Genomic DNA, 21,502 nt, shown 5'->3' on the forward strand with positions numbered 1-21,502 from the left:
TAACTGGTCATACCCAAAACTGCTTCCCTTCAGAAACAGAACTGATTCATATACCTTTAAACTATTCTAAGGGATTGAGAAGCCTGATGCAGTAGCCAATGGAAAGAGCTTATTGTCCAACTCTACCCACCCAATCTCTGTTTGAAAACAGTTACAGGCTATGCTCAATAATACTTGCAAAACTGGGAGAAATCTGAGTTTTTAATGGTTTTATTAATATTGTCTTATTGAATTTAGGCTCCTTTTCTTTGGGGATGGATAAATAGGTCAGATTTAGAATGCTCACCATTCTTTCTAAACTATTTTGCCCTATATACCCTCCCCAACCAGATGCTGGGTAGTTCTTTATCCCTTCCATTTATCTATAATTCCTTGTGCAACTGCTGCACAACAGCCTTGTAAGGCAGACCAGCTGCACCTGAACTATCTGATAATCACTGCCACCACCACTCCTTTTCAACACTTACGACTCCCCCACATGGGAGGAGATTCTGGGGTGCTCAAGGAAATGCTAGGTCCTGAAGTCAAGTTGTTCAGAATCTACCGCCTATGCTTCTTCCCCTTGAAGCAACTTGACCAATATTTCCTGCTGCTTTATCAGCCAATTTCTACTTTAGCTTTTGCTTGTGAGCCCATTTCTACCATTATAGTTACAATTTAATGGCAGAATGCACCCTTTACTCAGTCTTCTACAGCTTATCTTCTCAACAACCAATATGTGGCGGTCAGCAGCTTATATATCTGTGACAGTTTATTTTGGGTAGCCAACTTTATCTGCTTCATTTGATAGCAAAGAACATTTAAGTAGAGAAAAGGGTTACTTTACCCAGGCAAGAATTATGTAGCAACGATGATTTTAAAAAAACCAGAGAGAAACAACGAAACCCCATTGATACAGATCTTAAACTGTCCCTTTGCTTAGATTTCAAAATTTGTATAATCAGACACCTTTTTCACAACAACAGGGATATTTGTGGGACCTCTTTTTATAAGCATATCACTAATTATTCTACATTTTCTTCAAATCCACTCCACTTCCTCTCGCTTATTTCACTTTGTTATTTACTTAGTTTTGTCTACAATTTGGTTAAATTAATTCAGGTTAATCTAGTTAAATGAGACCTCTCACATCATGCTGGTTTTATTTATTTTCAATCAATCCGCCCTGGTTTCTTTTCTCTCCCCCTCCCCCAGACAAATTATCTCCTGCATCAAAATTTCTACTCAGTGCTGGTGACTATCACTACATAAAATGAGACAAAGGCTCTGCCCTCAGATATACAAACTTTAAAAAAGAGACATTAAAGAAAATAATTCAGGGAAAAGGTAGAGACGGAAAAAAAGTTTTACACCATAGGTGGGTTATTTGACAGCAATTACAAGAGACTGTCACATCACTGATCAATACAATAAAAGACAACAACATTTAAGACTATCTTTATTTTTGTAAGTCAGCATTGCAGGAATTGTTCTCCTTTAAAAACACCCAGATCAGACTTGTCAAGCTGGAACTTCTCTATATACTGACTTCTGCCCATACATTGAAGGGACTCAAAATGTACTGTACGGTTGCCACAAGCAACCTAACTGTATACTCTCCCTCATTAAGGTTAATTACTAATTGTGGGCACATCTATACCCACAAATTTACTTCTGAAGATCTATCATTTTCAATCATTTGGGATACTATGGAGTTTATTGCAGAAGAACAGAAAGCTTACCCCAACTTTTTAACGTATTCGAGGTATCCTATTAGGATTTCATGATATACAGCAGTCCTCAGGCATTTGGGGCGGAAGAAGTGAACACTGTCAAGGTATGATATGTATACTCTCCTAGATAAAGAACAGAGAACATTCATAAATCCAGGCCATAATCAGAAACATTATTCAAATACCTCACCATTCCTTTCCCCCCCCCCCATTATCAAGGAAAAAATGTCTGTTGGTGTTTGAATTAAGGTACTTTCAACACTTGAGTAATTCGTCTTCCTTCACATTTTTTTCTTTACATAGCTATCTCAATTATATTGCCATTTCCCTGCCCAAACTTTTTCTCTATTTGCCATGTAATATTCTATACACCATGGTGTCCTCAAACACCCCCTTAGTGGCCACCAATATCCCTTGCCCTTCAGTTCTAATATTTCTTTAAATGAGCTTTTGGGGGGCTTGCTTATCTTGTATTTGTTCTGGGGAAGGTTGCCTATTTTAGAGGGTATGTTAACTGCTTTTTTAATCTGATATTTGTTATCAGAGATGTATAGGTGTTTTGTCTGTTGGGGGGGGTATTCTGAGCATCACTATTTTCTTCTTCTCTGAAACTGATATCTTGGGGTGCCCATGACAGTTTTAGATTTCCAAAGGCGGCCTTAAAACTCCAAAGGTTGGGGGCCCTTGTTTTATATTTTATTTTACAGCACTCATCTCTGGAAGAAATTAAGGTCAGGAAGGTTCAGTCACAATGTCAAACCTTGGTTTGGTGCTACTAGAATGAACCTTCAAGAAGCTTTAGGCTTGCATGCTGTGATTTTATGTGAACTGGAAAACTAGGATTTGTCTTTGGCCAGAAAACGGGATCAAACTTTTGTTTCCAACACTGGCTCGCAGGTGAAGTACTAACTATAGTTTGACAGTTCAGACAAAACAACTAACTCTGACTTGCCTCAGACCAGAAAGGGAACTGTCCTGTGCAATGGAGGGCAAAAAGTGCACATGCAAGCCAAAAGCTCCTTGAAGGTTTGTACTTATAGTATCAAGTCACAGTTGATATTTAAACTAGTCCTGCAAACTTGTTGGGCTAGATCTCTCTCTGGCATGCAAGCCTCAGACGTTGGATGTTCTCAAGTGTTTTGTAAGGCGAGTCTGTTACAGTAACAAACATATATAGTCTCATTAACAATGCAGCATAATAAATAGAAATAAGGTCAGGAGAAAAAAATGTGGTACTGGTTTACATGGTGCCACTTCTAAGTAGTATTAACACCTCTCAAATACTGAGTACTTAGCTTGCATTAAAACTTTAGGCATTACTTGACCTCTATAAATAGGTCACTCATAGGCTACTTTCCCCCATTCAAGAGATATGGGCACATTATGTGGCTAGCACAATAGTCTCAGGATACATCTCCCAACAATTATTGCAATAGTTTAACAATCCATCCCCAAGTAGAAGACCAATATGAGCAGATGAGCTTATTCATTTAATTCTGTAGAAAATACTGAATTTAAGGGGAAAACATCATCATCATTATTATTATTATTATTATTATTATTATTACTACTACTACTACTACTACTACTATTATTACATATAAAAGATAAACAAGCTTCAACAATTATGCTTGCCATGGGGAGTGCCATGGGGAGTCTTCTGCCCAACTCTGATGCTCCAAAGATGGGTGGAGATTGTCCCCTGGAAGCATTTTGATGATCCCTGCCCTCTCCCCAGTTCTAAGGTTAGGAAGAAGGTGTGGGTTGGTTAGCATCTTCATTGCTCCAAGCCCCCACTTTGAACATACAGGCTCAAAACCAACACCGATCTGCTTTGAGGGCTTCTTCAGTGGCTGCTCAATGGTGACATTCCCTCTCCCCCATAGAAGGGGGGCAGTCTTTGGCCATTACTTTGAGCTCCTTTGTTAAGCACTGGTGAAGCCAGAATGGTCCTGGCCTGCCTTTCCCACGGGACTTCTTTTGTTGCTGAGTGGAGGCGATTGCCTCCATCAAGCCACGAGGGGATGGGACAGGGTGGGAAGAGCAAACCTGGCAACCACAATTTTTGGCTTTGCTAGCAAAGCTATCCAAAAACCATAAAACCCTGAAGATAAAAACACTCCAGCTGCTTCTATGAACCATCAAAACCATCAACCATCAGAAAGGAAAGTCAGAGATAGAAAAGGAGTAGAGGGTAACTAGACATTTACAACGAATTTTGCAGTTTTCTTTGGGGCAAATAATTCAACCTCTCTTAAACCTTCAAAATGGCATATCTAGCAACAATCCAAACATAACTACCATCAAAATAATAAAACTTCATCAGTGTAGTTCTTTACCTCTGATTGGGTTGAGGGCAATCTGATCCATACTCCTGAACATGCATACCAAAAAAGCACAAATCAACACCATCAATCTCCTCAAAAGCAAAGAGGGCTTTTGTTCGATAAGGGAACTGTTCTGCCATCTCTCCACTATCTACAAACCTGCAAAATGTAAAGGCATAATTTAAAGGCAATCTTTGAAGACAAGTACAACAGAATGAAGGTAACAGAAATTCTAGTCATGTGGTACAGTTTCAAAAATGCAGATATTGTACCCAAAATAAAAATTAGTAACTACTGCTATTTATTTTATAATGGATTTGTTTTAACTGCCTTGTTCTGTTGTAGTTTAACCTTAATGATGAAAACACCTTTAAGTGTCTTGATAGCATAACTGCGTGTCCAATTAATAAACTACACAAAACCTAAATGAGCACACCCGTAACTATGGAGAGAATTAGAGCCATCTCCGATAAGAATTTAACAATAAGAGATGCCTGTTCAGTCTCCTTAATGTGATTAATTTACTACCCTTCATTTCCTAGTCTTTCCCAACATCTCCCACATACCTTTTCTCCTCACCCTTACAATTCATTGTATGAAATCTAAGTAACAAGATATGCAACCAACAGTGAATGCCCTAATTGTTATAATCATTCATACTATAATAGCAGCATTAAAAACACTTCACATTATGACATTCCATGGGGAGTGTGGGGAAGCGAGGAAATATCTTAATATTAGAAGAGATCTGACCACCTTAGCCTGCAAATGAAAACTTAGCAGTTCAGGGTATCTACAGCCTACTGAAATATTATGTTTTACTCCTTAAATTTTATTTTTTAGCTATAAATTATGAAAAGCCAATACTCTATTTAATCCCTATGATCAACATTTTTGAATTAATTCACCTTACTTAAAAAAACACTGTTATAATGGGAAAGTCATAGAAATAACAGTTTGAAACTCATAAATGTGAGATACGATTGATGGCAAAGATATTGCCAAGTGCTCTTTGATTACGGAAATGATATATTATGCATTGCTTTAACACACATAGTAACTGTGCAACTAGAGGATTCATAAGGAAACTCAAAGACTTGAGGAAAAACATACCTTGCTTTCATCCCTGGCTTTACCTCTACAGTTTTCTCTGAAGTATGAACCACCCTAACTATGACTTCGCCTGACTCAGGGTGATTCTGTCTTCTCAGGAACTCATTCACTCTGTTCTCTAAGAATGTACCAAGTCTTGTGGCTGGTAACCCTGTATAAAACAAAGAACTCTCAGTATACTATTACAGTAAACATCAACACCAAAATCGCCTAATATAAATAGGTATAGCTTTACCTTGAGACCCACTGATTAAAATTTGCACGCTTTTGCCCTTGATGTTAATCTAAAACTTCTGCCTATTAATCTACCAACTGAATGATGTAGAACTGAACTAACCTGCTAACAGTTTTCAATAAAGCTAGTAATTAACATCTGCATAATGTTCTCCCCAAGAAAAGAGGATAGCATCAGGCATATATATCGCCTAAATGAAGAAAATGGAATTCATCTAGAAACATGATTCCAGTACTTTTTGACCATATGCTTGTCATGATGTCCCTAGCAGGGCACTAGAGCTCTTTTAAGATCTATCTCCAGCATCTTAAACTGTCCACCATACTAGCAAGATTGTTCCTGAACGGACTACTCAGGAAAAAGTTATCTGTGTATAGCTCACTAAAAACACTGCATGCAGCAGCATAGAAAAAAGGCAAACAGTATTGGGAATGATTAGGAAAGAAACTGGAAATCAAGTAGCATGCACAATACAACATCCCCACCCCCACCCCAATTCTCAAGCAATGATCCCAATAAATCCAGGAAGCTTTAATTATGGGGGGAAAGCAAACAGATGTTGAGACTTTAAGTATCAGGCTCATATAGTGGCTTGGTTTCCATTTTAGGATAATGGGGAAAACTCCAAGTGTTTGGCTGCAAGTTAATGTCTTCCATATTTCAAGGATGTGCAGCGATCTGGGCCTCCTAATTGCACTTTGTCAGCGCAAGTTACCAGGCGGTTACTGATAGGCAAGGACTTCTATACTTGCCTAATTTCTAATTATAAAAATGACCAAAGATTCAAAATTCCACCTTAAAGGCGGAGTAACGTTAGGATCATGTTCCTGATAGAGGAATATTGTCAGTACCCAAATTGAACTGATCTGGTCAATAGACTACCTCAAGTTAATTTCTGTGGCTCAGTGAAAAAAACAGCATGTAATAACAACAGTTCTCAATGTATCACTTAGCTATAGGATCTTCTGAAATTAGTAAGATTTATTTCCTAATCGGTAAGTGAGCATCAAGTGGATGCTCTGACCCCTGAAATGCATCTTTGTTGGGTCCATGAGATCTTCTCAGGTTCTGTGTCCAGCCTCTGCAACTCCCTGCCAAGGGAAACGCTTCTTTTTATGAAGGCTCTTGGACTTTAGAGTTTTAATTTTGCTAAAAAGTTGTAAGTGGGCAATTGGGACTGTTATTTTAACTTGCTATTCTATTTTTGTTGTACTTGAAATTCTCTATTGCATTGATTTTTAATGTTGTTGTTAGCCATCTTGAAGGAAAGACAGGATTAAAATGCTTGAAATAAAGCAACCAAAGGGTTGAGGAAGACAAGGAATATCTTCACTTACTTCGAGCACAAAATTTATTTTCTCTCCGGGTTCGCCCAGTTTTCTTTAGGCAACCATCACAAACAAAGCTGAAATAGAAATGGGGAAAAAAGAGATTCAAAATATATTCTTAACACAAAGGTGAATAATCTCCACAAAAATATTCCTTTGCTATTTTCTAACATCCTGATACCCAGTACTTATTTCAACCATTATTTCTTTTTTTAAAAAAGGATAGCATATTGGATTTGATCAATGTTTTAGTATGTATCAACAATAAATTAGGAAATCACTAAAAGGTCTTATTGCCAAAAATATGTTTTATCAATTAACTTCCCTTTTCCGGTTTAAGATGAGCACTAATTTTAAGCTGATCCAGTGATTAATGTACACTATACTACCACTTCAGCCGTTTCCCTACAGCACTTTCTTCAAAGGAGAGCATAAATCCCAACTAGGACAATATACTGGATGGACAGAATGGAGGATGCTGTGGAGAATGTTGGCCTGCCTTCTGAAATACTGCATCATGGACCATATAAATGATGCTCTTTGTGCATTCTGTGATCTGTGGCAGCAGTAGTAAGGTTATTGGAACTAGAAAATCAAGCTTCCTGGGATCTGAGTTGTAGAAAGTCCCTCTAAAGGCAGCATTGATATTACATAGGAGTACGTTAACAAATGTCTATTAAGAGGGCAAGTTTATCAACTGACTTGAAAATAGTGACTTAATGCCAAGCGTTTTAGAAAAACAATTTTAAGCTGGCATGGTTGCTGTTTTAAATTAGACCACCAGCACTCTTTCCAGATAGAACTGTAGTCATTCTGTCATTTTTTTTAATTGTACACAAAAAGCACATCATCAACAAATTACCATCTTTGTAAGAAAAAAGGAAAGAAAAAGCGGGAAGCAACCCACCCAGATGGCCAGATTGTCTCATTGTGAAGCACACAAATCTGATGCATTTTTCTTCCACATTCTATACATTCAACAAACCTGGAAGAGAGAATCAAAGTATAAGCAACACAGGAAGTTGTTGAAGATAACTGATTTAGAAAAAATGTGTTGGAACTGAAGATTATGTAGCCCAAGTACAAAATATTCAGAACTGTACAATTTCAAACCTGTTGATCTGCTGTACATGTATCTTTTCTCAGCAACAGTCTAGTGTACTATGCCCAAATGCAAACCACTACTCCCCATATGGTCTACATTGATTTTAGTTATGCATTATATAGCTTCTCTTTTCTTGCATTCCACTACTAAAAGAATTCACAGCAACTAAGATTCCTGTACATCTAAGTCTGAAGGCAGAACTAGGTACATGACAAAGCACAGTTAAATGTTTACAAAGAGGATTGGGAGGCTTTTGAAAAAGTGAAGTCAATTTTTTATACTTCAAAACAAATATATTCAATATAAATTTGTAATATTGACTAAAGTAATCAAAGGCTTTTCTACCCCAAACTCAGATTATGTGGCTATACTTAGGCAGGCAAATATTTGCTTTCTTAAGGTACAACACATCATCAATATTGCAGGTGATAAACTAAGAGATTAATGCTAAAGCCTTCCACTCACCCCTCCCACCCCCCTGCAAAAATAAATAAATGAATAAATGGTGAAAAAAACTTTATTTCATTTTTAAAATGACAAGTGATTTGAGCTGCTCAAGCATGACTTACTGTTCAGGGTCCAGTGTATCATTTTTCCTTTTAGAAAACTGGTCTTTATTTATTGTGCTGAGGAGAAAAATTGATAATCACAGTTGTAACAAAAATAAGTAGCGGCTCATAATAATAATAAATCTTCCTAGCACCTACAGGAAACCCTGCTACACAGCCCAATAGGACTCCATATGCATTCTGCTTCTTAAGAATAAAAAAATTTGAGAGAAAGGAAAACTACAGGTGAATTCAAATAATTAGGGCAATGTAGTGGCTACTTAAAAGCTTATAAGACACCAGAGTTGCCATTCATAACCTGTGACCACACACTTAAGCACTCCTCCCTCTCTGCAAATGCTTAAAAATCCAGAAAGTCTTAGGGTAGGCACAGGGCTTAGCAGTGTTGTCAGAAGCTACAGATAATTTCTTCCTCACTAGGTACAGGAACCATGCAGCCACCATGCAGCTTCTAACCATCCAAATTCAACCCTCCATCACAGATTGGGGAGCAGACAAGCACAAAGAGGCTACTAGGAAGTACAGAACGTACTATTTAAACACATTCTACAGTTTGACGTATCATGAAACCCCATTTTATAAAACACATCATCTTTAAAGACTGACATTTATTAATATACAACTTATGACTAGCTTTTGGGTTAGTGAGACCTCCTTATCTTCTCTCAACTGTAATACTTGCTTTTACTATGATAGCCTAGACATAGTTTTCCACCCTCTGGAAATTTCAGAGCTTGACTACTGTTATATGTTGTATATGGGGTTGCCTTTAAAATTGGTTCAGAAACTTCATCTGGTTCCAAACACAACCAATAAACTGTTAAGCAGGACACACTAGTTTCAGCACCTCTGCAGTATTTAATAGTTCTACAAAGTTACCCAATATTTCCAAGTTCAATGCAAAGAGTCATTTTTATACCTTTAAAGCCCTGAACAGCTTGACACTAGAGTACTTAAGAAGGACCATCTTTTCTTATATGCACCAGTCCACCTTCCAACACCCTTTTCCAGGTGCCCTCTTTTAGTGAGAGCATCTATGGTGCTTTGTCTTTGAATAGTCTCTCTAGACATAAATATGGCAGTTACTTCTACCTTGATTCAGCTCAATTTCCTTTTTACCAAGGCTTTTAATTGAATTGCTGCAGCAATCTGATCTATTATTTTAGTGACTGTCATATTTCTCCCCCTTGCTGCTTACTTGAGTTTATTGTTACCAGACAGGTAGTAGCCATGTTAGTCTGTTACAGCAAAATTAACAGGGTCTTGTGGCATCTTAAAGACCAACACATTTTATTATGGCATGTGCTTTCACGGACTAGAGCTTACTTTATCAGATACATGATTTTGTTTATCGCAATGTTGCTAGCTATTTCATTCTTTTCTACTATGGTAAGCTATTCCAAGGAGGCTTTGTTGAAAAGCACCCTTTTAGAACAATATCAAACTAATTAAATTAGGTTAGGAAATTATTGTTAATAACTGTTGTAGCACGTGCTTTTGTAACTTCTACCACTGAACTACTGCAGTGTGCTGTCTATAAAGCTGCTTTAGAATTTTTTTCAGAAGTTGATCCAGAATGTAGCAGACTTTTGCTGGCCATAAGAATTATGCTACACTTAATAGGATCGATTACTGGTTTGCTTCCAACCACAAACTCAAATTTCTGGTTTCAGCTTTTAAGGCCTTACCTGATCTGGGCCCTCATAACATGAAGGAATATCATAGGTACCCCATATGGAACTGAAATTTTGGGAGGTGGTGTTATTACTGTATCCTCTCAAAGAGGTATGGACAGCAGCTGTAAGATATAGGCTGGGGTCCCCAGTGTGACACCTGCAAGTATCACATTGCCCCCAGGCACCCACCTTGGTACAAGCCAAGACCCTCTGCCCCCCTTTTTAATGGGGAGTTGTGGTCACTCTACAAATATGTATAATCACATTGTGATATTTAGAGTTTTCCCCAGTCTCTTTACCAAAGATTCCAAACATGGAATTTGCCTTTTGCACAGCTGCCACACAATAGGTCAACATTTTCACTGTGCTACCAATGATTTCAAGATTTCACTCCTGATGAGTAACCATCAGGTCAGACTCTATAAGCATATATGTGAAGTTAGGATGCTTTGCCCCGTTGCACATTACTTCATACTTGCTTACACTGAACAGCATTTGCTATTTTAATGCCCATTCATCCAGTTTGGATTCTTTTGGAGCTCCTCACAATACTCTTTTGGTTTTACCACCTTAACAATTCAGTATCATCAGTAAAACTGGCTAATACACTGCTCGTGCTTAATTTCAAGTGATTTATGAACAAGTTAAAAAGCACCAGTACTAACCCAAATTCTTAGGGACCCCACTTCTCAAATCCCTTCATTATAAGTTGTTGTTCTTTTTTACTATGTATTTTGTGGTTTTTATATTGTAATTTAATGTTGTGAACTAACTGCCCTGAGATCTGTGGATGAAGGGCAGTATACAAAATGAATAAATGTCAAGTTTGGGGAAGGACAGGGGAGTAGCAATTGTTTGTATTTTTGTATTATTACTATTTGTGGGGGAGAGATATTTTGCCTGCTTTAGTGTGTGTGTATCTAAGCATTACCTGTTAACCTTCTGTGATGTTTATTTAACAAAGTTTATATACTGCTTGATTCTAATAAATCTCTAAGTGGTTTACAAGACATAATGTTAATGTAATGTCAACAAAAAAGTTAAAACAGGTACTTTAAAATGTTCAAACATCAAATGTGCATATAATGAGGTAAGGTGATCTCAAAAGTAAATGGATCCCAAGCTGTTGAGGGCTTTGTATTAATATATCAATAGTAACGCCTTGAACTTGGCCTGGATATGAAAGGATATTTTGTAGTGCCTATAACAGTTTCTCAGATTTCAAAGAGTGCTCTTGGACTGGGGAAAAAATCTGGACATCTAGGATGTTCTTGGTGGTGATCTTCCAGTTATGAAATTGTTGCCTAGAGAAGCTTTTCCTGGCTAGCTCCCTTTCACCTTTTGAAGGGTAGGAAACTTTCCTTTTCTGGAAGACATTTGCTGCCTCAGTATCCAACCAGACTAAAAATTATATCTCTTGAGATCCAGTGTATTTTAGCATTAAAAATGTATTTAAAAGCATTTTAGGCACTTCTTCTCCAAAAATCTACTACATATTTTCTCCTGTAGGTTAAATTAGTGGTGGACAAGACTGAAGACTAAGTTTTTAGCTAAGTCTCCTTCCAAGCGCTTCTTGTTTAATCCTTGGCATTAGGCTCTTTCCTGCTTCCCAAACCTTCCCTGTTTATATATTTTCACATATAACCAGAATCCATCAGGCAAAGGACCCCCACTTACTGCAATTAAGTAATCTATTTCACATATTATGGAACTATCAGAACAACATTACAAATATTGAAGTTGAAGCAAGGGAGCCTTACACACTGACCCAGTCCAGATTTCACGACAAGTCACACATCAGCATGACAAGAGTGAGCCACAAGCCTTGAGCTTGTGCACTCCCCTCCTGACAGTTCCAATGGTTCCACTTCTGGTTTAGATTAACAGCAACATCATGTCATCTGAACTTAACAAACTGTGGCTAGCATTAACTATGGGTTGTTTGAAACAAGCATGCTTCATAACACATGGTTTGAAGTTGAGTTGTTGCAAGCCATAGTTAAGGTTAGTCACAGTTTAGGGTTCGGACAACATGCAGTTCTCATCTCATCCTTGCAGCTGTGCCTAAGGAGAAGAGGATGTGGCGTTCAAATATGGCCAATATGTAAAGGCACATAAATATTCTAAGTGTCAGAACATGGTTGCAACCTCCAGCAAACAATTCCTATGAACACTCTGCTCCAACATAACCCTATTTTGAGCAGGAAAATCTGTCACCCGTGTTTTCAAATTTAGGCCTGCTTTCAGTTAGGTACCTGCCTGAACAATTCCTTACTGGATCTCCTGCTCAACAGGTTAAAGGTAGTCATGGTGTGTATGTGTGTGTATGCACATGCACAAAATAGTTAAAAGTTAAAGCAAGCTGTGAAGTCTCTTTTCTACAAGCAGAAGCAACAAAAAAATTTGCAGGCTCAGGTGGGACTGGAATTCTTAAACATTAGGTCTTTATTAAATCTAGCATATAAACTGGAAGAATGCTTCTACTTTTCAAAAGTGGTTTTTCATATTCTCACCAAAATATGAATGTGTTTTAAAAGCTAAAGCTCATTCTGAAACATAAGGTTTGTCTTGTTTTCAAATAATATTCCTGTCCTCTGTTCCTCCCATAATTGCACAAGGCCTCAGCATTAAATAAGGAATTTTACCATAAATTTGATGTAAATTGTTTAATAGTATTTAGAGTATGAGATTGACTAATGCTATGATAAATGTTGTAAGAAATTTAAAAATAATTAGAAAGGAGATAGCTACTCACGTTTGAGGCTGTGATGGGTCGTCCCCCAAAGAAACGCTCTCTCCTTGGATTTCATTGAAGCACTTCTCACAGAAATGATACCTGTCGGCAAGAAGGCCATATTTGGGTGAACTGTTCCGTCCACACAACACAGCCCAAGCCAAGCAACGGAGCCACCAATCACAGCAGGCCAAGGAGGGGGGCGGGAGCAGAGAGCAGGTCATCAACGGCGACAGGGACATTCAATGATGAAGATTTATGGGACCCAGAGTTTGTGTTTGGTTTTGTTTTTTTGTTTGGGTTGGTTTTTTTGCAATCAAAGCCAAGTGCAGACAACGACAAGCATGAAGGAGAAATAAAAAAACAACACACACACACGAACAAAGAAATAGGGATTTGCAGGACGAAAAACAAAAACACAGAAGCAAGACAGGACAACACAAAGCAGAAAGCCAAGGCAAAGCACAGATTAGCATTAAATCTCTCAAATGGGATCACAAGCAGCAAATTATAGCAAATAAAAAGAGTATTCCATTTTAGTATGCCCATGCCCTCCTCATTTCAATAATCAATGCTACAATAAAGCAGAGAATCAAAATGAAGAAAGGGTAAGAGCAATTGCTGCTCTGACATCTGCATCAGGGTAGCAACTCTTTTCACAAGAACATCTGCCAGGAGAGGGCTGGAAAGGGGTGAAAACAATCCATCTTGAGAATGCTCAAATGTTGACAGGCCAGTCCTTCCCCTCAAAGCATTTTTTGTTTGCAACATCTGTTTAAAGCAGCAGTAACCACCCCCAAAACAATTTCTATGCAATTGTTCATGATCTGCCAAAATGACAGGTGCTTTAAGGCATCTGACAATCAGCCGTGCATATGTATGTTCTTAATATGTGACATACTGATGCTCCATGCCTCCAAATTGATGTATAATTGACATATTAAAAGGATTCCATCTTCATCTAAATTAATGTTGAATGCTTTACTCAAGATGTTTTTTTACCCGCAAGAGTGCACAGAAACTGCAGCCTTTCCATTGCTAAGCAAGTTAATTTGAGTGCAAACATACAACAAAAAGAAACAAAAACAAAAAACAAAACTGTGACAGTATTATAAAGCAAAGCAAAACCAACACTAGAGGAAATGTAATTGCTAAGGGACGGATCACTTCTTCACCACCTATGTTTCCTATCTATAACAGGTTAGTTTATTTATTACACTGATACAATGACAAACATTGATTTGGACATTCAAAAGACCAGTGTCCAAAGAACCACTTAGTGTTATCTGCTTGGTGGGGGGGGCTTTGCCTTGCATGTTTTGGACTGCAACCTTCCATTCCACATTGTTTTTGAAACTCCTCTTAATTTCAAAAGCTGTGATATGGCATGACAGTCTGCTGATTAAAGGTAAAAAAATCCAGTAGCAATGCCCTAGCCCATGTACACACCTACAGCAGTTCTTTGGATCCCAGCTCATATGTATACATATGAAGATTTCTTTACTCAAGTTGGCATTTGTGATAAAAATGGCTTATGGCATGAAGCTGTAAAGTTATAGAAATAAATGAAAGCTTAGCTTTAGATTTGTTAAAGAACTAGTTGTCTACTTCAGCAACCCACCCAAAGCACGATTTGCAGCAATACTCCTGACAAAAAACGTGAAAAAGTTGTGTTCTCAGTTTTCCTTCCTCCCTTAGAAGAGCTCCAAACACAGTTTTTCCTATCAGATGTTTTCCGACCCCAAAGCAGAACATAGAACCATGCTATCACAGAAAGCAAGTCTTCAGAAAGACTGCCATCATCATGCAGGTGCAGGTGGTAAAATTAAGATGCACGGTGATGCTTATTTAATCAAACAACTCCAGCGTTCACTCCTCAGTTAATTTCCACTTCAGAAAAGGGCTATTGAGAACAAACTGAAGGCTGCAGGTCCAGTGGAGTACAGAGAAGTTGCTGGTTTACTGAAATTCCCATAAATGATGCCGGACCAGGTAAATCTTGGTCTGATGCAGTGCAAGATTTAGCTTCTTAAACAAAAGTACATACTCAGGAACACTTGACAGTTATGCCTCAATAGTTAAGAGATCCCAAGCACACACACAGGAGTGCTACTAGCATAGAAATTCTAGCTGAGAGTGAGAGGCTGTAAGAGGCCATGGCAGAGTCAAGTCAGCCCCTCTCTGACCTTGCTTTTCACGCAGCTCAAACAAAACACAGCTTTACAACTACAGCTTTGGTTGAAATAATTGTGATCTAAAACAGGAAATATGTCTCCCTTAGGACAAGACTGAATGTTAAATGCAGTGAACTCAAGATGCAAACATGCATGCTTTTCTGTGCACTGTTTCATACAGAGGAAAAAATGATGGCTTTACTGCAAAAGCTTTGAACTTATCTAAAGCATATGGAGAGTTTATATTAACATCCTAATTTCTGAAACAGGAAGAAAAAGTCAATTGATGCAACAAGGCACTTGGCTTGCATGGGAAGTAATCTGCTGAGTATGCTATAAATATAAGTGCATGCCTGCCTATATCTAATATAATTTTTCACAGCAGGTGCAATGCTGTACCCAAGCATTTTCTTACCTGTTTTGGTAACTGTAATATGTAGCATCTCGTGGGATTGTGCATAACTGTTTGCCATAGCAACATAAAGTCTGTGGTGAAAACTCCAACTGAAAAGAGAGGGGAACGCAGGTTGCTTACAGGTATCCAAGAAATAAGACACTTTAAAGCAAAGTTTCAAAAGCTGCTACAAAAGCAGCAGAAGCACAGATCCCACCCAATGAGGGCATGCACACTATCTCCAGAGGGCAGGCTGGGCACCAAATTTTCCTAATAGATAAGCTCTAGAAGGTTCCAGACACTGTCCTGAAGAGGCAGAAAGCCCATACTTGGGATTGCACAGAAACCTCAGGTTTTTGTTTATAAGTATTCATGAAGTATTATTCATGAATAAGTATTCATGAAGTATCAGTGGTGGTAGTTCAGTATCAACACTGTCCGCCCCTCCCCAAGCTCCTAGAATCAGAGCACAACCTACAAATGTTGTGGTGCTAATGATGATTCCTGTACAACATAACATTTATTAGGCAGTAGTTTTATCCATTTACCCCAAAGAAAACCTTGCCATCAAACTATTTTGTACACAACTACATGTAGGGGTAGACCAGGGACAATAAACTTCTTAGCCTTGGAGGACCATCTGCTTATATGCAGTAGGAAAACAACTGAATGTTGTATTTAATGATGCACATTAAGACTCTGGAGTAAGTACGGAACACAATTTAAGACAATCCTAAAATAGTTCACCATACTTGATTTCTATATTAGCATTCAAAACAGACTTAAGGGATCCTTAAAATTAGACATTGAAGTGTTTGGGTAATTTCCTGAAATTCAGCTTAAGATGACTCTCCTTACCTTTCGTCCACAACAATAGCCAAGGCTCTGCATAACTGGATCAATTTCCTGCTCAAACACCTCTGCCAGCTTGGAACAGTACTTATATACTCTAGATGTTTTGCGGTTGTAAAGCCAGGCATTGTTGAACATGAGCCAAATATCATCGACATACTGCCAGGGCTCCTGGTACTGTCCTGTGTCAAGCTTCCTCTTGATTGTAGAAAGATCCATGGGGTTCTTTACTATATCAAAGTAATCCTGAAAAATAAATAAATAAGAATTCTGAACCCTTGGATGCAGACCTGGAATGTCTTTGCTTATCTCATCTACAAAAGCCTGAAACCCCATCTCAGAAAGTAATGGGTAAGACATTTGCTTTCGGTCAGACAAATTTAAAAATGCCCAATACAGAAGACAACTTTGCTCTGAAGGAGACTAATCTGAAAAAAAGAAAAAGGAAAAAGATGGAGCTACAGGATTTTGTTGTTACACACCAAAGCCCTGGAAAAGTAGTTACGCATTGAGAGAAATGTTTCTTTTCAATACACTTACAGGAATTCCTAGTAGTTGGGGATCCACAGGCTGTCGGAAGGGAAGGGACTCTGGGTCCTGACGGTAAAGTGCCTCCAAAGTTGGCATAAGTGCCTGCCTCAACTCTTCTGGCTTGAAAACTTGTGAAAGGAGACACATAACAGAAAATTAACCAAAAAAATTAGAAATATGATTAACATCAAGACAATGCTTCATTTCCAGTTTCCCCACTCATTATCCAATGGTGAAGTGTTAGGCATTGACTAATTTACAATAGTCAGAACAGGAATCTGATACGGAACAACAGTAGGAATTAAAAATATTTTACTCAAGAGCTAATGTGCACAGTAAATGTAAAGTTTGGCTAATAGTTAAATTTCATAGGCCTGCCTCCTAACCAGTGTTTCGTTAGATAAGGCACATCATTCTATGGATGTCCTATTACCAAAATGTTAACATGTGAAGATCAAGTCTCAAACTTAAGAAAACTACACAGGTTCTCTATGTAGCTGAAAAGAAACAGTAAACTTACTTTTCCTCTTTGACTGTCCTGAAGCTGGTGAAGACTGAGTACCTGGAGTACTAGGTCTTTCCTCCTCTTCCTTCACTTCTTGCTTCACTTCTGGTTTTTTCTCTTCTTGCTCTGTTGATTCAGATTTGCATTCCTCAGACATGGATTCTACCTTAACCTGGAAAAGCAAGAAGACATTTATGAGCAAAAAGCAATTAATAATAATAACAACAATAATAACAAATGATCACACCTTCAAGAATAATAATGAAGAAAGCGGCTGGGTGACACTGTATGTACTCCATTACAGTGGCGGCGAACCTATGGCACGCATGCCAGAGTGGGCACTCAGAGCCCTCTCTGATGGCACGTGCACCATAGCCCTAGCAGGGCCGTTGCTAGGGGTTGGCAAAGGGACAGCCACTCCCCCCATGCCAATGCGGGTGGGAAACGCTCCCTAAGACGCGCACTGCCCTCAGCAGCATCAGGGAGAGTTGTGTGCCGGCCAACCAGCCCCACCCCCATGCTGCAATTTAAAACAGACAGGGCGCTGGGTAAGGAAGCATGGAAACAGTGGGTTGTGATGGTGTGGGTTTGGATCTGAAGCAGGTTTGGATTTTTATATTTTATTTTGGCCTGGAGCGACAGCTCAGCTAGCCATCGATAAACCGAAAGGTCTGTCTCTTACTCTTGAGGACAAACAGCAGGCTCGGGCTGTGCTGCTGTTTTCAAGATCCATGATGCAGAGCAGGGTGGGGGTGGAGGAGCCTGCCCTCCGACGCCAGGGAGGGGAGAGCTACGCTGGGCCACACTTGGGCAAAGCAAAACACACACACAGGAGAGGGGGCAGCTTTGCAATGTGCCACATCGGGATGCTTCTGCCTGGTTTTGCATAAGCCTGATTTCCCTGCCTTTCCCCCCTCCTTTTTTTGAACTCAGAAGGAGGTTGCTCTTTCGCCTGTGTTGGACAGCGCAGACCGGGTGGGGAAGAGGGAGAACCAGTGAGAGGGTGGGCGAGGCGCAGAAGGAGTGAATGTCATGAAGCGGGGCTGGAAGAAGTGAAGGGGTGGAGGCGAGCTGCTCCTTGAAGACACCTTCACAATAGGAGACCTTGCTGCCTGCATGCTGCGAAGCCAATGAGCCTCAGTTCTCCTTCCTGCCCACCCAAAGCCCAACCCAACAGAGCGACTCCAGCTTCCCTGGTGAATGGGTCGGTCAGCCAGCTCCGGGTTTTCCCGAGTTCCACGCTGAGTCCTCTGTCTGTGTCTGTCTGTCTGTCTGTTTCCTCTCTGCTTTTCTCTTGTTCTCCAATGCCCGGGAGAGAAGCGCCGAAGGGGCCGCGGAGAGAGAGAAACAGACAGACACACACACTTCCCCACATATAATAATAATAATAATAATAATAATAATAATAATAATAATTATTATTATTATTATTATTATTATTTATACCCCGCCCTCCCTGGCCAGAGCCGGGCTCAGGGCGGCTAACACCAATAAAACCACAGTAAAAACATAATAGGGGAAAAAGAGAGGGGGGGAAAAACAATTTAAAATACAGGTTAAAATAAAATTTTAAATGCAGCCTCATTTTAAAATAGCTGATAAATCAAGACAATAAGGGGAGGGAAACATAAGGGTCGGACCGAGTCCAAACCAAAGGCCAGGCAGAACATGCAGGGAAAGTATCCCGAGAGTGCTTCACAACACACACAAGTGCTGTCAAATTAATAGTGCAGATGAATTTACAGCAAGGCCACTGGGATCAGCACTTCCAGAAAGCCAAATATTTCACCACCAGCATGAAAAGAAGCCACAGATAAATTATTGTTCTCTGCAGGTGTGGCTTGCGCTATAACCATAAAACAATTTTTCTAGTCTGGGTCTTCTGATGTCACAATGAGTTTTTGCACCAAAAAGAGTGTGTGTCAATGAGACATCAGGTGACCCCACCCACCTGTTAAAACGGACCACAGGATGGGGGTGGTTCAGAATTTGACCAGCTGGCCAGAAACTGTTCCCCACACAAGTGCTACTAATTAAACTGCTTGGTCATCATTTGAGAGAAAACTTCTAACCCCGCTTGTATCATGCATCAGAGACTACAGAGACAGGAGACCTGGATCAAAAAAACAAAACTGAAATGTTTTAAAAATTAGTGCATTGACTTTCCTAATCAGCAAGTCAGACTGGTATAGTAGATAAAGTACCAATTTGGGGAGACCTGGGCTAAAATCCATGACATTTACAGGGCGACGTTGAGCCACTTACTCTCTTTTCAGCCTAATCTACTTCATAGGGTTGAGTGGATATATTGGAGCCCCCCTTTCCCGTATCCCTCCTGTTCTTCTTGGAAGAAAAAGATCCAGATGTGATCAAATGAATGAATTCCTAGGCATATCCAGTGTGCATGCCACACTCTCACCTCTGGCTTCTCCTCCATTTGAAGATCTGTTTGTTCTGACTCCTCCTCTTCCATTTTAATCTCCATTTTAATTTCAGGCAAAGGCTGCTGCTGCTGCTGTTCAGGAGCAGCCTGTTGAGAGTTCACATCTGCACTGTTGGTGGATGGTGGGTTTGATACTTGCCCATCAATGTTTGCACCTGGATGTGAAAGCTACAGAAAGCAACAAAACCAGTAAAGCTACATGTCAAGTAGTGCTACACAGTTTTGCAGCAATTGTATTCTTTGCTTTATTTTGTGCTTCTAAGCTAGATGGTATCTCGAGCAACTTATGCCACGTGCATCTCAATAACAAGAGGCGCTACACAAAAAAACCCCAAATTCTTAATACTAGCCTACCACGGAATTATGTCTAGCTATACCGCTTTCTGCACCTTCCTCCCCAGAAATCACACACACGTATTTTTATCAGACATCTGTAGCTGAATTAGTTCTTTGAAACTCTGCTATACAAAAGACAGCATGCATTCCAAAGTCCAGCATACTGTTCTATACCTTCATGCAATGCATGCTATTGAGACAGCAGAAACCATTTAGCCTTTGATACTGTATATAACAACCTAAAAAGATTTTGCCCAAGGTTGGACTTTCACTCTTAATAGCCCTAGAAAACTTAAACTTCCTTACGGGTGTTGTAGGATGCTGAGGCTGCAGTGCTGCTGTAGGGGTGGGCACAGATGCAGTCGTGCTCTGTTGTGAAAGAGGTTGCTGTGGCAGCTGCTGCTCTGCAGAAGGGGTAACAGAAACTGGAGGCTGCACTTGCGGAGTCAGCTGAGCCTGGGGAGGTGTTGGGGTCTGCCTCTGTGGGGGGTGCATAGTTTGTGACGGTGGTCCAGGTGGCATCGCTTGAGGAACAGTGGCAGGAGCAGACGCAATTGTTGCCTGTGGTGGTGCTGGTTGCTGCTGCTGCTGCTGCTGCTGGGATACCAGTCCTGGGGGTGTATGGTGAGGTGTGGGAGTACGACTTGGTACTGGAGAAGGAGAGTTTCGATGTAAAGTAGACTGTGGAATAGGAGGGCAATGAATATGACTCCCTTGAGAACCTGGCGCCACTACTGGAGAAGTCACAGGACAGGAAGAGCTGGTCATTTGTGCCTGTTGAAAAAAAGAATTGTCAGTATCTGAATAAACTATGTTCGGTATCAACAACTGAAAGTCCCAGGGGCAGATCTAGTCTCCATCAGCTCCTGCTCCCTCAGTTTGGAACACAAAGGAGAAAAGGATGTGGAGGGAGTGGTGTGACTTGCAGGCAGCTCACATCGGAGAATGGATGGAGCTTTGGCCCATCCTCCTCCTTCTCCCACTCAGTGGCACTCCTGTAGAACTACTTGCCAACCAATGAGAATGTGAGTAAAATGGAAGGCAGTGCACAGAGAACTTAAGGATAAGTACTAAGTACGCTTGCCTGAAAGATGGTCCTCACTAGATAATCAGTAGTGCCAGTAACTGGCTTGAATTAATAATTTTGCTCCCTTTTTATCATTCATCCAGGTCTACCACGCACACAAACAAATCCACATCCAAAGAGCCTGCCAACAGAACTTCTCTCAACATACTTGAGACGTGGGAGTCTGATTGCCAGGTTGAGTCATAGGCGTGCTTGTTGGATTCATTCCAGGAGACAATGTAGGATATTGGGTCTGCTGAAGGAACTGACTTTGATTGGAAGGTTGTGACACCCCTTGTTGCATACGTGGGGAAAATCCCATCTGTAACAAAGTATTTATTATGAATGAATAAAACATTGTATCAAGCTAATAGTCAATGTTAAGAATGACATAGTACTTCG

At 39.8% G+C, this 21,502-nt stretch overlaps 1 protein-coding gene across 1 annotated transcript in view; it reads right to left on the bottom strand.

Annotated features, from left to right (window-relative positions):
- Positions 1–21,502, bottom strand: part of EP300 (EP300 lysine acetyltransferase) — a 77,443-nt gene that overhangs the window by 7,939 nt on the left and 48,002 nt on the right. Inside the window, exons 13-26 of the mRNA XM_083573692.1 lie at positions 21,270–21,422; positions 20,341–20,808; positions 19,675–19,866; positions 17,271–17,427; positions 16,760–16,878; positions 16,226–16,465; positions 15,389–15,477; positions 12,821–12,901; positions 8,390–8,446; positions 7,623–7,700; positions 6,725–6,792; positions 5,153–5,303; positions 4,052–4,198; positions 1,722–1,835 (exon numbers count right to left, since the gene is read on the bottom strand). Coding sequence (XP_083429818.1) covers positions 1,722–1,835; positions 4,052–4,198; positions 5,153–5,303; positions 6,725–6,792; positions 7,623–7,700; positions 8,390–8,446; positions 12,821–12,901; positions 15,389–15,477; positions 16,226–16,465; positions 16,760–16,878; positions 17,271–17,427; positions 19,675–19,866; positions 20,341–20,808; positions 21,270–21,422 — 2,114 coding nt within the window. The remainder of the gene's footprint in view (positions 1–1,721; positions 1,836–4,051; positions 4,199–5,152; positions 5,304–6,724; positions 6,793–7,622; positions 7,701–8,389; positions 8,447–12,820; positions 12,902–15,388; positions 15,478–16,225; positions 16,466–16,759; positions 16,879–17,270; positions 17,428–19,674; positions 19,867–20,340; positions 20,809–21,269; positions 21,423–21,502) is intronic.

Source organism: Podarcis filfolensis, assembly GCF_964270895.1.
Source record: "Podarcis filfolensis genome assembly, chromosome: 10".
In the NCBI taxonomy this organism is placed as follows: domain Eukaryota; kingdom Metazoa; phylum Chordata; class Lepidosauria; order Squamata; family Lacertidae; genus Podarcis; species Podarcis filfolensis.